Below are 22,307 nucleotides of genomic sequence, written 5' to 3'. Positions count from 1 at the left end.
TAAAGTCACTGTTACACAAAGCATTAGTTTAATAATTTCAAGTGATATATCTAAATTTACGAAAATGTTACTGTTTGAGAATGCGAGACCCTTTTTCAATACAATAAAACATCTGGCAAGCAACATCGTAAAATTCATATTAGGACTTCAAAACTTTCCTGCTCATAATTATTTCGCACTCGTGTCATAAAACATCTGGAAAACTCCAGTGAAACGTGCCTTTGCTTTCCAACACAGTGGAACTAATGGGTATATTACCGGGAAAAACCCTAAAGTAGATTCCGAACGAATATCAACCGATACATGAAGTATCGAGTACAAAACATTTCTTAAATTCATTGCAACCCAAAAATCTCGCACGTGCTACAACTTGCAATAGCCACACATCCGCTTACACCCTTCAAGACAATTCTTCTTGCATTGTTTTCTGTTTGAGTCACATCTGGTCGGTCGCGTCCGAAAATGACCACGCCCAAGAGGACCCTTCATCTATCCAAGTCCTAGAGAAGGGATAAGCGATCAAGAAGAGGTGACCAATAGCAAAAACTCCCGACTTCCGACACTTCTCTGATTAGCATATTTGGAAATAAGCTCGGAAGGAAGTGGAGATGAAGGTGTGCATAATCTATTGTGCTGCCTTAGAACGACCTCTGATTGGTTAATTAATAGAAGAAGGAGTTCCTAGCGGAGTGGGACCAGTGAAGCGTTTAAAATAGAAAAATGTAATGTACCACCACTTATTCTTTTCTAACACTTCGCGCACAATTGAAGGAAAAGTCACGACTTACTCTCACGGAGGAGGACCGGAGACACAAGTCGTTTAGCTGAATTTTAATAAGAAGTTCTTTCTAGGAGAGAAGATGCTCTAGGACAAGACCAGCTACAGACGGCACAGTGGCTTTTCAATCCCTCCAACTATAAGTTGTTCCCGCCACAGGTGGCGCACAACTTCGCATAACCTCTATTTAGGCTCTCTTACGACCTATATTTAGAGGCAACTGCAGTGTTGAGATAAAACACAATAATATTGCAGTGTTCAATCAGAGCACTACAATAACCATAACCTCAAGTGATAATATTCAATACATTATAACCTACTTCTTTTTATAGTAAAGCATAATCTCACCAGTTAGATGCAGCAAATAAGAAATTAATTATCCTCTAGTTCTCCAATAAATAGATATATATTAACACCACAAGATTATCAAGAAATATAAAAGTTTGTTTGTAATTTCACCTTAGTTAATTATTCCCACTTAAAAATGAAGTAAAATAATTGAAATAAACAGCAATAATAACGATATGTGTTAATTATTAAATCAGTGCATTAACCCTTTACTTGCCCAGCAACCCCACACATCCAGTGGATTTTTGTTCTAAGTTGATTTTTGCACGTTTGGCTGACGATTCAGATTGTGGAATTATTTTCTGAACAGTTACATTAAATACAAAACTAAAGATAATAAATATGAATATATTCTACCGTTTCTATTAAATAAAAACTAATGAATAATTAGTAACATTCATTTTTAATTACTAATAACAAAAATATAATAAAATTATTTAACACAATAAGATATTAATATATAAATTACAAAGTATGGTTAATTTTTAAAAAGTTTATATGTAAAAATGAATAGAATTTATCATATAGTTACTTAGAAATGCTTAATTTTTCCAAATATAAATCAACTAATTAAAAAGTAAACAAAATTATTAAGTATCAGAGAAAAAATTTTAATTTCTTAGTATTATTTATTTCTGTAATAGTTATCAATTATTGTACATATAATTTAGTGTAGTTTTTTTTAGTATTTTTCTTAAATATTAAATGGTATGATGGATTTCTCAATAACTCAACCTAATGCAAGAATAGCTGGTACCCTTAAAACTGCTACTTTAAATAATATAATCTTGTATATGCAGTTTTTTTTCATTTTATATCTAATTATATCTATATTTAACTGCTTTAACACATTTATTATCATTTAATTATTTGTAAATCTTTAAATATAGATAAATGTATAAATATTTTCAATACATGTATAAGTATTAAATAAATTTATAATAGTGAAAAAAAAATTAATATACAAATTAAGAATTTATTAATTATTAGAAACTAAATTGTTTCCATATGAAATTAAAAATAAATGTATTCTTTTATTTAAATCACACATAAAATGTAAACTAAATTGAAATATTAATTTAGTAGTGGTAATCATAAATTAAATGCTTTCTATGTAAATACATATACACAATTAATTCATATTTTTATAATTGTAAAAAATAATGGCACATTTTTACCATTTTATTGAAAATTTGAATATTTTATAAATTTGGTAATGTTATACATTAATTTTTTAATCTAACATTTAATTGTTGTTAATTCATTTGTAATTATAGTTACGTGTTTAAGAACTTATCATTTAATCAAAAATTAAATCTTCAAAATTTCCTTCTAATTCTATAATTGGTACTATTAAATTATCTTTTGACATTAGGCTATATTTTGTTACAAAAGCTGTAAATCTGAAAATTATAGTAATGTAAATAAATTTTTTTCGAAGGTTGTAAATCTGTAAATTATAGTCATGTAAATAAATTGCATAAATAATTAATTTAGAATTTATAGCTACCTACGACAGAGACGAGTTTCATGTTCAAATTCGTCAAATATTGCTCGATGATGAAAAAAAGTATGTGAAAAAATCCTATATACTCTTCTACAAACTGATCCAAGCTTTGCAACTGATGATTCTTTAATACTAACCCTATAAATATTTACATTAATATAAATATACAAAAATCAATTTTCATAAATACTTAAATAATTACCTGCTTGGAAAATATTTATTGCTATTTAATAAACACGCAGCACCATCTAACGTATGTCTAGTATAATCAATAGCAGGACATTCTTTTGGAGTTTTGTGTGCAGCACATAAAAAAATCCATTGTTCCGTTGCTGTCATCTGTGAGCATGTTTCAGGATGACATTCATCTTGCAATCGTACTGCTAAACCATTTAATTCCATACAAAATTGTCTAAGATGTTCATACTTCCAAACACCTTCATCCTGTCCTTCTGGCATATTCAGTATAAGTTTAACATTTGCTGCATCACTTCTAATTGTTTGTTGAATATACTGTTGAACAACTAAAACACTTTCCATTTGCTCGAAGGGTTCATCCGGCCATCTATTAAAATCCTACAAGTTATTATTTCTATTAAATATACATAATATATTTCATTAAATAAAAACTTTATAATTTTCAAATATTAATATCATTAATATTTTTTAATTGCTTAATTGAAATTTTCATTTATTTAAAACATATGTACATATATACATTATGTTCTAATGTAGCAATAAATACTTATGTTATTACTCTTATTTAATAATTTTTATCATAATTGTCTTATTATTACTCGAATCAATGTTCATTCTATGTATTTGGCATAATGTATATCGTTATAATGTTTTAATTTATAATTAATTTATACTGAATTTTAAAAGACGTTTAATTATTAATTATATTTAACAACCTCTGCTTTTGTTCCAGGTCTAGTTCTTCTTACAATCATATCTTCTGCCAACTTCATTTTTTGAAGTACATCTAAATCCACCACATTAATAAGAACAAACCATAAAGCATAAATGTCAAAAAGCCATGCATACATTTTTTTAGATTCTGCGTACTAATAATTTCATGATGATTGGTTATAAAATATGCAGCATTATTATTCTATTCTTATTTTAGGATAATAAATAATTTTTAAAAAATGATGACCAATCAAAACATAGCTCTGTGCAGATATTAGCAAACTTATTAATTTAGTATAATTCTGAAATGGTGTATTTAATTGTAAATAAAATGTAATTTGTAAAAAAACCGTTCATTTAATTTTTTCAAACTCATTTTTCAAACTTATATAATAGCAAAATCAAATAAAAAATCAATAATATTACATTAACAAAATATATTGTATATATATATATATATATATATATATATAGTTATAGATTTTTGTATTGGCGCGAACAATTTAAATTATAATATATATATATATTATGCGCGCGCAATATATATAATAATATATATATATATATATATATATATATATATATATATATATATATATATATATAGCTTATGTAGTATAGTATATGTTATAATAAATTTTGTTTATTTTTGCTTAATATATATTTTCCTGTATAATCTACACAACATATATATTATATATATTCTATATTAAAATATTGTGATATATTATTTTATATTACTAATAAATTTATTTATATTCAGGGAATATTAATATTTTTTTAATTATTATTATTAATTCTTTTTCATTGTATATAGTTTACGTATTATACTGAATCACCAGTGCATTCTACTGTATTTATTATTTTTTGTATGTTTTTTAGTTATAAATTAATTTAGATATTAGATTTTAATATCTACTATTATTATATTTCTATTAAGCAAATTCGTTATTATATTACACATTATTTCATTTTATTTATTATTTTCATAAATTTTTTTAAATACGTTATTTCAATTAAAATTATTTGTATTATATACAATTTTACCATGCATATTTTTTTTTTTATATTTAATGTTAGCGTGATCTCCAAATATATTATTTGTTTTATTTCTTTTTCTGTCTTATAGTGGTTATTTTTAATTTTAATGTAATATTACTTTTTTTAACATTTTTAACATCAGTTTCAACATACTGATATGTATAATTTTAATTTATTCTTTATTATTTTTGTTATTACAATTTTCATTATTATTTTCATTTTTTCTCATTATTTTTCAGAAATTTTTGATTATTCTCTAAGTGGTAATAATCATCCAAACTGGGTGCATTTTTGGATTCATTTTTCTCTTTTGATAAATTTTGATAATAGTTTTATTACTTTACTTTTTTACAAATTTACCATTTTGTTTTGTATTGTTCTCTTAATAGGTAAATGTTTATTAAGTTGTATAGTTTTGCATTAAGACCTACGTCATATATTTTATTATGTAATAATTAACCGAGTACCAAAAATTCCAGATGATTTTTATATTTCATATATTTTCTTCTATTTATATAAACACAATTGTATTATTTATTAGGTACTTATAAATACATAATTATGAATATAGATAATCATATATACATAATTGTAAAAAAATATTAGAAATATTTATTAATCTTTTATTTTTGCATTAACTTTAATAAACCTCAGTTATTTTAATGTTGCTTAAACTATAGATTTACAAATAAAGGTCACGAAAGGAATGCATCGAGTTTAAAATTTTCGTTCTAGTAATTTATATGATTGATTTCGTTTAGAAGTTTCTAAATATTTTTTTGTTATGTAATAGATTTAATATGTTATATATTTTGATGGATTGTGAGAAAATTATATTCAATTTATTATTATTTACCATTATTGAATACTATTATTTAATATTATTCATATATATATAACGAACAATAATGAAATAGTAAGATTTTTTATAACATGATATTCTAGCGAATTTATATATATATATATATATATATATTTAATTAATAAAGTTTTGTGAATGCATGTTTCATACTTATATTTTAGTTCATAAGTTTCTATTAATTTTTTTATCTTGCTGGCAAATTAATAGTCACGTTTTAATTGAAATATCATTTCTATTTGTGTTTCTTTAAGTTGGAAATAAATATTTATAATTTAATCGAAAAATTGGAAAAGATGATTCGGTGGATAAAATATAAGCTAAAGTATTTTACATTAATAATGAAACAAATCTTTAACGTAGATATTATATAACAATTAAAAAAAAGAATTAAAATACATGTATATATCATATCTACTGTGATACATGATTTTGATAAAAACAATATTTTTATAGAAATAGTTACTTTTATAGTTATTTTTATATGATGTATAGTGTACAATTTATGTATTCATGTAGTACATAGGGAAAGGATTAACATATAACTAAAAAGAATAAATTCTTAAATACATAAATTTGATTGTAAAATTTAAAATCTTAATTTTTATATATAAATATAATTTTTTAGTACTGCTTCGAATAAGTCAATCAATGGAAAATACATGTAAATACGTAAATGTTTTAATTGATAGAAATTATTACTTCAGTTTTATGACAAATCTTCTCAAATGATAAGCCTTATAAACAAATTCCACTATTATAAAAGACAATCATATACTGTAATATCAATTGCTGTATTTAAATAATATATTCCTTGAAAATTTATACATATGATTATTACGTATATTTTACACTATTAAATAATTTTTATTAAGATTAAATGCAAATATTAATATTTTAAATATTTATAACACTGTATTAAAATAATTCAAGTTATTTTCCAAAATAACTTTAAGGTTATATTTGATATAACCTATATATATAAATATGATTTAATATCATATAGTGCACTGAAGACTCAAATATTAATAATACAATATTTGACACAATCTTATTCCTCAAGATGAAATATAAATAAAATATTTTCATTTATAATCGATAAAATAAAAGATTTTAAAGTTTAATATCAAACCAATAATCAATTAAGATTCTTATGTAGATTTATTTATGTAGCTAATAAAAATTTTCTTGATGAAATAGTTTTATTTATATTTTGATCATACCGTTAATGCTATATAAATCAATTTATTAATGAAGTCTAGTTTACTAAATTGTTAATCTAGGCGGTAGGTCTTCACTCTTATATAAAAAATTAAAAATAATCAGTATAACTGATTATATCGACATTATCTTGTAGTAAGAATGAATTCAAATGTTGTATAAACTCCATGTGAAAGGAGCTATAATTATGCTTAAACTGTAATAAAATAAATTTTCATAAAAATAAACTTATTTGAAAAAGTTTTCTGTTAAAAAATTACAATTTGTTATAAATAAAGTAATTTTGTACGAATACATCTATGACTTTTCACATATATATATTTTTTATCAATTCAACTTACATTAAAATATCGTTCATTTTAAAGTTTATTAATTCAACATAAAAAATATTGATAATGTTGAATGTTTCTACAAATCTACAGGAGTATCTTAAAATAGTAGATAGTGATTTGAATAATAGTCTTATACTTTATAATTTTAATAACATTATGAATTGAAATTTGGTCTTGCTATTTTTAACGGTAAAAGGAGATATTTTTATTAATGAGTGTAAACACAACATATTTATTCCATTACAAATGAAGAATTTATTTATCAATCGTAGATTAAAAATATTGCCTTCATTTATTAAGAATTTGTGGATGCGGCGATGTTGATAGTAATTTTAACCACGTCTATCTCTTATTTATTAATTATTTATTATCGTAACGAAACATACTTTCTGAATATTCTTATGTTGGAAATAAATTTGAACATGCAATTTCTTACTGTTTCAATCCATACATTTTATAATTCTAAATTAATGCTTTTGTGATTAAAAAAATTACATTGATCATTATTAAGTCTACTTCTCCATTTACATTTTTTCATGTTAGGCCTTGTTAATTCATATATTAGTTGTTAATAAGTTAATCATATTCTTGGCATAAATAATGTTACTTGAGAAATAGATTGCTTACCAAACTACAATACTTACTTTTTAACAGAAATACTAAATATTATAAATCACTGATATCGAGTACTATTGAATTATTATTCATATGCTTATCAAATATTTAATACGATTATTTTGAATATATGCACAAATAAATAATTTCTCTTGATAAAATAAAAATATTGAGTTTTATTCCTTCAGTCTTGAAACTATGTGCAATAAGTTAAATTAAAAAAAAAAGTATATTTCATAGAATAGCTAGTCTTATTATTATTTACTTTAGAATTACATTTATTATTTTCCTTACCTTGTTTGCTCACAACAAATTTTCGTGATTCTAAACTGCCATTTATAGCAACTAAAATAACGTAGAACTAATAATGAATTAAAAGCATATAATCTATATTAATGGTAACAAATTTTAGTACTTGTGCCTTAATAAAAACAGTAAAAATAGAAACTATCTCAATTACTGTTTCAGACTTCTTTAAAAAAATGATTATTTATAAGGTAACTAAATGTAATTAAAATTATATATATATAGTATGAACAACTGAAAAATCAATAAATCAAAGAAAAAATGTTGTATTAACACTTAATAAATATACCTAAAATGGCACTTTACTTAATGTTATTTATTTATGATATATCCCCTTATTTAATGATTTGTAATATGTATTAAAATATATTAATAATAATGTTACATATTTTTAAACACATGTCAATATTTTATTACTGTACTAAAGTTATATTTCCTTTTTCATCCAATTTTTTTTATAAAAGAACTAAAAATTGATACTATATTGTTCACGTGAGATTTATATCTCGACACATTTTAAAAAATCTGCTTATATAATAGAAATATAGAAAAATTTTAATTATATATAGCGTATTAACGAATATAAAGTGATAACAGTGAAAAATTTAAGATATATATTAAAGATAAATAATTATCAGTTTTATTGCATCGAAAATTTCATTAATATATATTAATAAATTTTACTTTGTGGATACAATGTACATTAAGCTACAGTCAAAACCTTAATATCATTTTAAACTAGACTTTTCAAATACTACAAATACAAAAAATTATATACTTATTAAAAATTATTAAAACAAAACATCGATATTTTTAATTGTAGAAAACGTAAATAATATTATACAAAATTATCAATTATTATAATTTATTTCAATTGTAATCTATTAATTATAATTGGTTTTGGCCTTATACGAAAAATTATTTTTTGTCTAATTATTGTACTTAAAATATAGTATGGTTTATCACTGGAGAAATCATTGATTTTTTTTTGTAATATCACTATTGGTTTATCTAATAATATTTGTCGTCCTTCTAAAATGTTACTGCCAATTATTAAAATTACTTCATTATTATTTTTAAAGCACATTTCACCAATTGTGAAAGTTTTAATATTCTTTACGGATTGTAATTTTCCATGAAGTTCAATGGCTACCAAATTTATTGCTCCGTTCGACCTATAAAACCATTTATTAATATTGTAATAATATAAACAATTTTATATTTAAAACATTCATTTGTAAAATAAAAATATTTATTTATTTCATTGTTGCATCAGTTATGAAAATTAGTATTTCTTTACAATTTATTTTTTAATAGTTTTCTTAAATCATTTTAAATATTTGATGATTATTATATTAAATGTTGAAATAAAAATAATTTGTTTTATGCAATATACAAATAAAATATTCATTATTATTATCTATATATTTTCAGTTAAAATGGGAATTTTAATTAATGTATTTACCATTTTTATATGCAAATTGATAGATTACTATAATTTAAAAATTCTGATGACGATAAGCAATTAAATATAAAAGGCAATTATATATAATAATTGAATGGATGATTACATGAACAATAAGAATATAAATGTTTGTTTATTAAAAACAGGACTATTGATTTACCTGGTAAACTGTTTTTGGTAATCTTTTGGGAAGTTTGTATGTAGTGTAAAAAGTATAAACTGGAAAACATTTAATTTAGAAATTTTTAGAATGAAATATTTACTTTAATAAATTATTAAAAAATTGGTTTATGTGATTCGCTCTAGTGTATAAGGCTAACATTGATTATAATAATGATTATGGTATAAGTGTACTTGAGATACATAACAAGGATTTAAATAACAAATAAGGACAATATATAGATGGAATTGATGTTGATATACTATTCGAATAATTACATATAAATAAAATGAGAAATTACCACATTGGATAAACATTTGTTAGCAATATAAATTAAAAAAATTGGATGCAACGCTTAAATTCATTTATAATGATGCATCTAAATGTTTTGCTTCAAACTGAAAATATTTCTTGATTATATTATAGGTATACAAATTTTAGATAAGAACTCATTCTCAAAAAATATTTCAATATTTATAAAAAGGTATCTGATTACTTATATATTACTATTATGTTCAAATAAAATTTATTTTATATAATTCATTGCTTTTAAATTATTACACTATGAGAAAAAATAATTAAAATAGAAAATTTAAAAAAGATTAGAATCCATTAGCAAAAATTTCACGACAAAAGTACTGCAAATGATTGTATTCAATTAATTTTAATTGTGTAACTATTAGCTGTTTATGCTTTATATGAAACTTTTTACTCAAATAATGAATCGTACCATTAAAACATTACAATTTATATTAGTAGAGCAATCAAATAACAAAATATAAAAGTATAATATTAAAAAAAAAACCAATACTTTAAATATTTAATGATTTACTGAATATATAAAAGGCAAACATGCAAAATATAGCATAATTTAATCAACTTTTACTTATAAATTATAAATACTTAAATAAAAATACTATACAAATTAGTAAAAGTGAAATACATAATTTTTTAATAAATAATATTTATAACAAAAATTATAAGAATTATAAGAAAAGAAAAGTAATAATAGGAATTTTTATTATAGTAAAATATTATTTTAGTATTAATAATGATTTGTTTGGAATTATTAAAATTCTTTTCAAGATTAATTTTAAATAACTATTAATCTATCATATTTCTATCAAACTGAAAATGTTATTTTATAAAAAAAATACAATATACCAAGGAAACTATAATTTAATGAATTTAATTTAAAAAAATGTATACAATTCATAATATCGACACCAACAATTATTAAATATAATAATATAAATTTCTATATCACAAAAAGTATATGAAGTAGAAATTATCACAATTTTGTTATTATTTATAACTTTTAATATAATTTCAACATTTGTAATTATGTTAAGTTATATTGGATATCATAATAATTCTAAAATTTCTCACATTTACAAAAAAAATATTAAAACATTATTAATATGATATCAAATTAGAAATACCCAATATTTTTACCAACATTTTAAAATTTATAATCATTGTAAAATCCAATCCATTAACTTGTTTTTCACTTAGTATAGGTTTAGTTGTAAATAATATTCATTTACTATTTACAGTATACAGAATTGACTATCTTTACGAAATATAATTTATGAAATGTTTTCAAAATTAAATTTAATATGCTTCATAATAAAATGTGATAATATTTATAAATTTTTATAATTAATACAAAAATCGATTCCAGCCGTAAATATTTTGCACATGCGTAAATAACTGGGATCTATATACTTCTTAAATAATAAAATCATAAACAATTAATAAGCAATATTACATTCAATTTAGGTCTAGTATATTAAGCTCATATTTATTTTAATTTAATTTTAATTCTAATAATTAATTTTTATCATTTATTTACAAAGCTTTAATATGACATTATACTTAAATTCGTTTTTATAAAAATATATGTTTTAATCTTCAGAAAAGGTAGTACTGTTTTAATAAGATTTTTTCTAAATAAATTTTTTACTATTAACTTTTACAAAATATTTTGCATTATATTAAAATCTACCTACTATGTGCAAAATAATAGAAATTCCAACGATTAGTAAAATATAATAAACTTTATAAATTTTAATTTAATTAATTTTTCTCCTGAAGCAAAGTAAATATTTCCATGGTTGTAATTCAATTTAGATTTTATGCTCAGTCCAATTATTTACCAATGCCATTAATTATGAGAAGAAAGAATAACAATTATGGACTGGTGAAGTACTGGAGTTCTGCTTCTGTTATCTGAAAGACATTTAGTAACCAACATTCTTCATTTATAAAAATTATAAATAATTTAAAAAATGACTATACGTTGTATAAAATTCATAATTCGAATTAAAATTAATAACTTAGTTTATCTAATGTTTTAAACTAAAATTACTGCTAACTTATATGATACTGTTACTCTTTCCGCTCTTAATTAAAATCTATGATTTAACAGTTAAGTTTACATATTTTTTAAAAATTAAAGAAATTTAATATACATCATTTTCTATTCTTATTTTGTCAAAGAATTCTACTACCAAATCGATAATTTTTATTATTTTAAATAAGTTTACAAATTTGCTGATTCGCGATAAACAGAATTAAAAACTAAATCAATAATTTCTTAATTGTACCTAGATTTTGAATTAGCGAATTTATGCTTTAGCTACTCTTTATACATGATAGTTAGTTGGAAACTGAAAATAGATTTATACTTAATACTGAAATTCATTCAAATCGCACACAATTATGTATTATTTAAAACACAGAGTTTAATTATCGATTACTAAAAAACTCCATTTGCCTGTATTATTTAATTTAAATATATAATTGTGTTGTCAAACTTGCCTCAATAAATTTTTTATTTCTAAGAAATAAAATAAAAATTCCAGCTGTTGAATTTTAGTTATCAAAGAAAGTAAATATTTTCAATATTTCAAAAAGATATATTTGAATTAAAACAATGAATAGTTTAATAATTAATAATTAATACATAGTATACATTGTTTCCATAATCATTAGATCAAAAATATTTGTATGTAGTTTATATTTCAAGGTACAAATTAGAATTAAGCTATTTTAACTCATATTTGAGACACCTAAATGGGATTAAAATCTCGTAACCAATTTTTCTTAAGAATTTGAAGTCGGTTATGGATTTCAGACAACAGACTTGTAAGTTCTTCAAACGTAATCAGCATTTCTCCAATTGTGCGTCTCAAATGGAATTTCGTAGACTTCACTACTGCTTCCCATTTTACCCCCATGTGGGGTGCAGCTGGTGGGTTAAATTCCCATCGAACATTGTCTTGTGTTATCAGTGCTGCAAATTTATAACGTTCCTCTGAGCTTTGGGAGATTAATCTTTTTAGTTCCTTGTTCGCTCCTGCAAAGGTGGTACCACAATTTGAATGCAATGTGTGGCGGATGCCTATGCGGGAAGAGAATCTCTGATAAGTGGTGATGAATCCTTCTGTTAAGTAGTCGCTGGCCACGTCAAGGTGTACAGCAGATGTGGCAAAACATACAAAAACACAAATCCCAGTCTTTTGGGTCTTTACACCTCAGCTCTTCCATGTTTTCAATGTTAGAGGACCAGCATAATCTATACCCGTGTATGCAAATGGTTTTGATGGTGTTACTCGCAACACCGGTAATTGTCCCATCAACTGTTGAGCACGGATTCCCTTTTGTCGTGCATATGTAGTGTATCACAGAATGTGAGATTTTACAGCTTGTCGTTCTCCGATGTTGTTTTGCCAGATGTTTTATTGGCAAGAACCGTTCGTACAATCTCGAACAAATATACTTCCATAATTAAAGACTTTCCAATATTCAAATTCTAAAATAGTTTTACTATAGGTTAAAGAACATATTTTTTACTGTATTGAATATTGTATGAATATTATATAAATTGATATATAATTGAATCTCGGTCAATTACTTTATCACCAAAATAATGATATATAGAGTATCTTTTAAATAAACAGTAATAAAGTACGACTGAATTAAATCAAAATTTTATTTCATTTCAAAATAGTAAAAAGATTTGATATTAGTGTTTCTGTGCTTAACTGCTATAGTTTTTATTAATAATTATTCTTATTTAAGCAATAATGAAAAGTATAGAGCTTTTCAATTAGTCAAAGAATCAGATATTTTATATTTATGATTAATTAAAATGCTTTAACCTGGTCATATTGATCGTAAAACTACATTTCTAATATTTGTTATTTAAATTAATTATACGTTTTTGTTCGATTTTAAAGGTTTAGTTTATGGCTCGAACTGCCAATTGAATAGTTCAGTGAATTAGTTTTTCTTTAAGATAGCTTAAAAGGAAATAACAATTGGAAGGGTTGAAAAATATTATGTATTATGTAAAAATAATGTTTATTATTTGTTAACTTTAATAATATTGCAATGTTGTTGAGAGAGAAGATTATTTTATTGCAGTAATGCGGGTGTTTCTTTGTGTTCTTGATTATTGTAGATTATATGGATATTACTGTGTATCTTGAAAGTGGAGGTTATGTTGATGTAAACATTAGCCTATGTAGTTAATCATGCTTCTGAAGTAGCATGAGAAGATAGTGTTTGAATCAAGAATGCTTGATAGATGGACTCGTTGAGTTGTGTTTATAAACATTTGCCCGAGCGCGCGTGCCGTGCGCCGTACAGCGCGTGTGCCCTTCTTTGTCTTAAATTTGTGGAAACTGTGGCAATTCCGAACAGTTTTTAAAAAAGTTATCCAGATTCTGTTAAAACTCAGATAATCATAAACTTAGACAAATTAATATTATCAACACGATCACAATTCTCCTAAAAATGCGTTGTAGCATTATATTCTATGTAACTCACAATATAATTAAATATAAAGAATATTATTTATTACAAATTATATGTAATATAACTTATTTACGACAAACTACATGCATAAGAAATTATTTCATAAAAGTTTAATGTTCACGTCAAGTTGAAATGGCTAATAACATTATTAATTATAAGAACACTCATTTTACATGTAAAATATTTAAATTATTAGTCACAATATTGTTATGAATATTAGAAAAAAAAAATATGTGTATATATATGCATTGTGATGTATTTTGTCCATTAAGTAATTAATTTTTTTATGTATAGAATATTTATTTTTTATTTAAAGTTTTTAAATCTAAAAGATCCGAAGAGTTTTTTTTTATTTAATATTCAGAATATATACAATTAAATTGCTTTCAATATTATACATTATTTTCATCACCTATATATATTTCAATATTTTAATTACTTTCATGAGAGAATATTCAATTAATCTTGAATGAACTTCTATGATTGTATTTACAAAATTCATAGAAATTATTGATAAATAAAATTAGTTATAGGATAATTTTAATCATTTATATCATTTCATTATGGATATTCGTTATTTAGTATGTCTATTAATTTATCATCGACTTACCTAAAAATGTTGTACATGGGGAACTGTATATTAAATAATCCTTATTGGAACACCAAGCTGGAAATTCATTTTGTTGTAATGCTTTGGTAGAATGGTTGTCTTCCTCTCTTTTCCATGGTAAAACTGTTTCTGTGGCAGTAGGTGTTGAAACTTTACTCACTTCACCTGTAAAGAAATAAATATGAGTTGTTAAAGTTTTAATATAAAACTATTAAAATATTTTTTCTGAATGTGATGAGCATGTATTTTTATAACCCGTATATTAGACAATAATTAATAAATAAGTATTTACAAATGTATAAAAGAAATGTGAAAGAAGGTGAAAGGAGTTAATATTTGATGCATAAAATAAATAAATATTACGTAATATAAAAATTGGTTATGAAACGTAAACATTGAGATGAATTACTATCCCATGATTATTTTTAGATCGTAGATGTAATTAATATGGGTATATTACTAAATGTATGACATAAACAATAATTACAACAAAAAATAAAACTATTTGTCAAAAAAAAATGTATACATTATTTTTCAATTAGAAAGTTTATACATTAAATACAACCTTTTAATTTTAGGTATTTTTTTTAATTCCTTTTTTACAATTTTTAAGATAATAAATTTTGGAAAAAAAATAATTAAGAAATTCATTTTACATACAGTAACTACAAATTGAAGGAAACGGTACGATCAGACATGTTAATTGTATCCAAAATGAATTAAAATAGACAAAATTAAAATAACTGGACTAAAAAAACAATTCATCTAATTTTAGTTTTAATACTTAGTATAATCGTAGGTGTATATATTTGTGAAATACTCTTACTGTCTGGGATCAGACTAAAGGCTTCCCTGAGATGATGAAGGGAGGCTTACTGGCAAGTGGAATGGACAAGCAATAATTCAATACTGCCTTTGTATGAGTTGGTTTTCCTTTTATTGAATATAATGATATAATAAATAATCAGTGGTCGATTGAGGTGAGATTGAATGAATGATACACTGAATAGGTGAGAGTTTCTTCAAGTAGTATGAGTGATAATAATCTTGTAAGTGTATTCTTTATGTGACGCGTAATTATCCTACTCGTGGTTAGGACTCGTAGTGGTAGTGGGAGATGCGCTGATGAAGGGTAATGATGCCGTGAAGAGTGTCACGGTGTGAAAGGGGAGTGTTGACGCCGCCGATTGCCGCTACCGATAAGCTGGAGAGGCCTAAGTGGGGCACTGGTGCGTGACGTCACTGTTGAGGAGAATTGATGCTGCCGTGGTGGCGTTGATGTGTGACGTCAATGATGAAGGGCAATGATGATGCCGTGGTCTTGGTATTGCTGCTTATTTAACTCACAGAGCCGTGTGTTATTGATTCGTAAGAACGTGTGTAATAGCGTGACTTACGTGTAGTGAGGTCGATCTGTGTGGTGGTAGTAAGCTGAATGTGTATAGCTTACATGTTAGTTGGAGACAATCTGTGTGTATTGGAGGTGATTTCTGTGTAAGTGGTGTTGACTTGTAGGACGGCGATCCGATCTTGATGACTGCTTGATTGAACTAATAAGAGGACGAGGGCGTCAAGTACAGCTCCTTAAATATTCTCGTACGAACTTGCTGCGCCGATAGCACATCGGTGGCTGTTGCTATGCCGATATTTGTCGTGACGTCAACAGGGCATAGCATTGTAGGGTTCATTTGTTATTACTTTTCGGAATTATAGTCGTATATTCGAGTTTTTCGGTTAGAAGCATTCTTCGAGTCCGTTAGCCATTTGTTTACAAAACAAATGTTCGCGCGCTCATACCTCTCCCACTTTTATTCTGCTTAAAAATGCTGCAATCCGTAACACTTACACAACGGTATTCGTGAAATAATCTAAATAATATTTAATTAAACATGTTTTTCTGTATAAGTTTGTGGCCAGTATATTTAAATAAACCAGCTCTCTGATTATTCAAATTCAGAATTATAAGTATTATGATAGCTAGACTTATAAAATGTTAACATTTTAAAAATATTTTATATACACAGATATGATACAGAAATTATATGTTTATATGTAAGATTTTTCAATAAGATAACGCCTAAATTTTCTAAATATTCATTAGAATATTCTTTTAAGTATAAATGTTGAGAATTCCAGTCATCCAGTAGTCGAAGGACCAGGATGGTTATATTAGACTATGACCACTAGTTGTCTGATGGGGGAAAGAAGTGCGGGCAAATTGAAAAGATAGCACATTTATTTAAGAATTACATACATTTGCCTATCGTGCTGTTTATTGTATTTTATTTTTCAAACCACATAATAATGATTCTAAGATGGCGTTAAGAATCGTTGAGATCTTGCAGTTCCGTTCTAGCTGCCACGTGGCGTTAACACACACTACATGTAGATGTAGATAGTTCGAAATTCAGATCCTCTTGATGTAGTGTCCTTGGTGGTAAATTATTATTATACTGAAAAGTAAGAGGTCGTAAATCTCTGGTACTTCTGCATGTAGTACTACGTGATGGTAAGGCGTTGAGATCTCCTCACAGGAAAAACTTGGTTGGCTACATGTGATGTCTTATTTCCTTATAAAAGGGCCTTGTTGGCCTTTCTTGGTCGCACGTTGTGTCTTATTGCCATGTGCTAGTTGCACATTAGTAGGAGGGCTGGATCCTGTTTTGAGTGCCTAGATATTGAGCTTCTTGTAGTTGTGTCCGTTCTTGTAATGCAGTCAACACTCTTGACAGCTATTAATTATTGCGCACTTGAGAATTGAACGTGTATTGAACATAATGACTTCACTGTATTGGCGTAACTGAGTAACTAGCTGATGTAATTATAATAAGCCTGCAAGTCTGTTGAATACGCACACAAAACTGAAGGCTTGCTTGTTCTGAGCAGCTCTGCTGAGCGATCCCGACTGTTACATGGCGGTCCTGCTAAGAAAAACCGTGATCCGTGTCATGGAATCTTCACTGTGAAAGCAAGGCTCGACGTGTGCTTACTTTAAATATCCGCGCGGCAGTTTACTTAGCTGGCAACAATACATAGGTATTGCTATGTCGAAAGTCTTGCATGACGTTAGAGACTGAAGTTCTAGAACTTTCGAGAATTCCAGAAAAGCAAAGCTTTAGAGGTAGGACAATTCCAGCCGACGTAGCTATGCGGAAAATATTGTGAACAGTCGAAAATAAAGCTTAGAATATTCGAGAATTCGCGAAGTAAATGATTACAAACACGAGAATTAGAAGGCTTATATTTCTCCAATTTTCAGCCTTGAAAAATGCTCAAATTCCGAATAATAAATATGATATATAATTAAATATATTTAAATAGTTAGATGGTTATCATATAATATTAAGTAAATATGTTTATTTAATATAAAACTGTTATTATGCCAAATTTTAAATATTTATAAATGCTTTGGCAGCTGTATACATTTAAAGCTATCTCTTACTAGGAACGCCGTAGAGAACAAGCTCAGGATCAGTATCAGTAAACAAAGTCATAAACATTGCTAATCCTTACAAAACTAGGGAAAGCTATTATTAACATAGCCCAAGCCATACTCCTTACCAATGAGTGTGCACAATTCATTGCTGATCCTTACAAGATCAGCAACATCTTCGTTATCAAAAAGAGCATCTCGCGTTGGTGAACTATTCACCACAGAATCGGTTTATAGCAACTACATCGTTGTGATTGAACATAATATACACTCTTCCATCACGTAAATCCAACATATTAATAATGTAATTGTAAATAAACTATTATAAACCATACTTATCGAAGAAGCACATACTCTATTTCTACAGCCCTTACGCTTGACTCCTTCCCAAATATCTGCTAGGGCGGGCAGCAATTCTTGTAAAGCTATCGAAGCATTGGCAGTTTAAGCTACGAAATCAAAAATTTCCAAACACTATTCATTATGAATATTGTCAACTATAACATTTGTATACTCCAAATGTATAAAATAACTTAATTAATATCTTTAAGTAATTAAATTAACAGTTACTTGAAGTTGTCGTATGATGCTCCCAGTTTCTCCTCACAGGTTTGATGAGAAGTTTCCATACACTAATTGCTGCACTTGAACTCTTCCTTGTCCCTTTTGCTGAGATGACGAGAATCTCAGTACATATGCTATTAGAGCTTGATGAGACTAAGGGTAACTGGATATTGAATCACAGCCGTAGTAAGATATTTTACAAGGCTCAGCTGATCGACCTTTTCCTTGCTCCTCCTTCTCGGGAGTAGTCGTGACTTTTCTGACGAGAATAAGAATAAGTTTGACTTATCTGTGAGACTAAGTATAAGTTTCACTTATCTGTTAGATTAAGAATATGTGTCGGTACATTGCATTGTGCTTCTTAAATAGTTCACTGACTCGGTTCCACTAGGGACCCGGGACTTCTTCTTTCCTGTATCCAATCAGAGCTTGACTTTGGCAGCATGATGGATCATGCACACATTCATTTCCACTTCCTTCCGGGTTTTAGTCTAGAAAGTGCTAAATCAGGATAGTGTCGGAAAGGGGAGAGCTTTTACTATTGGTCGTCTCTCCCTCCTCTGGAACTTAGCGATATGAGGGATCCTCTTGGGCGTGGTTGGTTATCTAAGGCGATCGACAAGATGCAGCGTAGTTAAGAATAATTTAAACATTGTCTTAAGATGTCGAGTGTGCACGTACGCCTATTGCTTGTTGTCGCACGTGCAGAATTTGGATTGCAGTGAAATTTAGGAAATGTTGAACTTGATAGTTTATGTATATCTGATACTCTTTCAGAATCTACGTCTTCTTGGCAGTAAACAACAAGATCGTTTAACTGCACCGAAAAATCATGAGCATGTTTTTTGATAAGCGAGAATAAACTATAAGCTAACTATTCACGGGTGTTTTCCAGATGTATTGACCGTTTCGATTGTGCAACGACCGTGGGAAGTCGTGGCAATAAATGGTTTTCGCAATCTCGAACAGTATGTATATGATAAAACAATCATTGCATATTACATTATCATTTTACCAATTGTTATATTCTCTTAGCATATATAGAATATATAATTGTGTAGACTTCGCATAATTTAGTATTTTTTATAATCGATGTGTTGTAGATGGTTTTTATTGAATTTATTGAGTTTAAACGCTTGAATTTCATTATTTATTAATTTTTATATGACAATAAATGAAATCGTACTTATTGTAGGTAGGTAAACTAATGTATAATTTAACATATATTTACTTTTTATGATGGCATTTTTAAAATTCATAATACATTGCTATAAATCATTAAATAGGATATTGAAAAAAAATTAATCTAAAAGAATTAATCTAAAATTATACAAAATATTTATATTTATACATGATGTTACCTGTAGTTCGTGCAGTAAAAGTTATTCCAGTATCCCAATCATCTTTATTGGGAAAAAGAAATCTATCTTCAATATCAGAATCTGATTCGACGTAATTGAAGACATCTATAATAATATATTTTTAATTTGTAATAAATACATTATATTATAAATAATTTAAAAATTTTATTAAAATATTCATAACTATAACGGCAAAAATTTGTATGTAACATGTAATATTACAATGTAATATGTACATTTTATGTTAATTAAAAAAGAAAGGATAAAGATAAATATTTTTATACCAAATAAAATAGACTATCATTATAAATTAAATTCTGAACTATTCTTATTTATAAATTCTCTATATTTTAGCAAATATTTTGTTCTTCCTAAATAATGTCTATCAATATAATTTCATTTTTTCAAAGATTTTAATCGACCCTTTATAAAATCAAAATAAAAGCATGATTCTAAATATGTTACAGCATTACAAACAATTGAAGTTAATTTTATGGATATAAGCTTCTTATAAAAAACTAATTTCTGGAATAGAAATTATTGTTCCTTTGATAGTTAAAAAATGTGTTTTTAGCAAATAAATTATCCTTTTACCTTACGTAATCCTTCTTCACTATAACTATTATTACATAAAAAATGTTAATCATAAAAATTCATATTACATATTATAAATAAAGTTTCTTATCTATATAGTTATTTATATTTAGAAATTAATTATATTATATTATATTATCAAACTGTATTTAATTGTCATTTATTTATTTAACAGGCACCTTCAATTAATGATTTTATCATGTTATTAAATTAGTTTTGTTATTAATACATTTTTCAGCTTATATAAATTAGCATCTGTTCGAGAATGCGAGAACATTTTTTCCTTTTTTCTTTTTTGTCAGTGCAATAAAACATCTGGCAAGTAATATCGTAAAATTTTTATTTGGATTTCAAACTTCACTTGCTCAAATTTTCTCACGCATTAGTGTCATAAAACATCTAGAAAAACAATATCATAAACACGGAAAAACCTATAGTTTTTACATCTGCATTTTCGTTCCGCTCGGCAACTACATTAAGCATTACTGCGAGCGGACCCTCCTTCCCCTTCCCACTGTCAAGAAGTTGCTTGCTGTCACCAGATGTGTCAGCGAACCCCCCCTCGCCGCGGCCTACATGTTTTTGTCAGTGCAATAAAACATCTGGCAAGTAATATCGTAAAATTTTTATTTGGATTTCAAACTTCACTTGCTCAAATTTTCTCACGCATTAGTGTCATAAAACATCTAGAAAAACAATATCATAAACACGGAAAAACCTATAGTTTTTACATCTGCATTTTCGTTCCGCTCGGCAACTACATTAAGCATTACTGCGAGCGGACCCTCCTTCCCCTTCCCACTGTCAAGAAGTTGCTTGCTGTCACCAGATGTGTCAGCGAATCCCCCCCTCGCCGCGGCCTACATGCTGTCGCATGCGGCAGCGGCAACGAGAGATCTGCGTATCATGAAGACCCAGAGACGACTAGGCCCTTAATTAACTCCGAACCCAAAAGAGGCGCTGCCCTCGCACTATAAGGGAGGATTCTCTGATAGGACAGACAATAAGGGAAGGGGTTCAAGAAAAATTCATGGTCAGAAAATGTATTTAAGGGGCGCAATTTTCAATACTCATTTACTCTCGATACTTAACTCTCTTAACCCTTATCACTCGTGATATTTAACTCGTTTCGAAGTGTCTCAGTTTTTTGATATCTCTCTTTAGTAATACTCTCTCAATATATTGAACCCTTGAGACATTTCATACTCAGTTAAGTTTAGTGAAGGTCTATTTAGCACTATTGCCAGAACGACTTATACTTCATCGGATTGTCCATTAACACTGTTGCTGGAACAGTAGTTACCGCTTTGGAAGAACTACGACATAAACCCCTATGTCCACTAACGCAGTTCAAGAAACCGTAGGTACTTGTTCCAA

General features: G+C 26.4%; 1 protein-coding gene and 1 long non-coding RNA gene across 3 annotated transcripts; both read right to left on the bottom strand.

Annotated features, from left to right (window-relative positions):
• Positions 1 to 2,358: 2,358 nt before the first annotated feature.
• Positions 2,359 to 3,741, bottom strand: Mob4 (MOB kinase activator 4). 2 transcript variants are annotated; one of them, XM_011504237.1, is made up of 4 exons: positions 3,548 to 3,741; positions 2,836 to 3,209; positions 2,637 to 2,771; positions 2,359 to 2,529 (listed from the first exon to the last, which is right to left on the bottom strand). In XM_011504237.1, the coding sequence occupies exons 1-4, from the start codon at positions 3,680 to 3,682 to the stop codon at positions 2,427 to 2,429; spliced, it is 747 nt and encodes a 248-aa protein (XP_011502539.1). In that variant the 5' UTR covers positions 3,683 to 3,741; the 3' UTR covers positions 2,359 to 2,426. The 2 variants fall into 2 exon arrangements, with proteins under 2 accessions (XP_011502539.1, XP_011502540.1); XM_011504238.1 differs by having other exon boundaries at positions 2,497 to 2,529; positions 2,641 to 2,771.
• A 5,137-nt stretch (positions 3,742 to 8,878) lies between these two features.
• On the bottom strand, positions 8,879 to 20,445 carry LOC105365942 (uncharacterized). Its single transcript, XR_912988.1, has 3 exons — positions 20,337 to 20,445; positions 14,979 to 15,143; positions 8,879 to 9,094 (listed from the first exon to the last, which is right to left on the bottom strand). It is a non-coding gene; the product is annotated as an uncharacterized LOC105365942 (long non-coding RNA).
• Between the last annotated feature and the right edge of the window lie 1,862 nt (positions 20,446 to 22,307).

The sequence above is a fragment of the Ceratosolen solmsi genome, unplaced genomic scaffold (assembly GCF_000503995.2).
Source record: "Ceratosolen solmsi marchali unplaced genomic scaffold, CerSol_1.0 scaffold19, whole genome shotgun sequence".
NCBI lineage: Eukaryota > Metazoa > Arthropoda > Insecta > Hymenoptera > Agaonidae > Ceratosolen > Ceratosolen solmsi.
The sequence above is the reverse complement of the archived record's forward strand: the minus strand, read 5'-3'. Positions and strand labels throughout refer to the sequence as shown.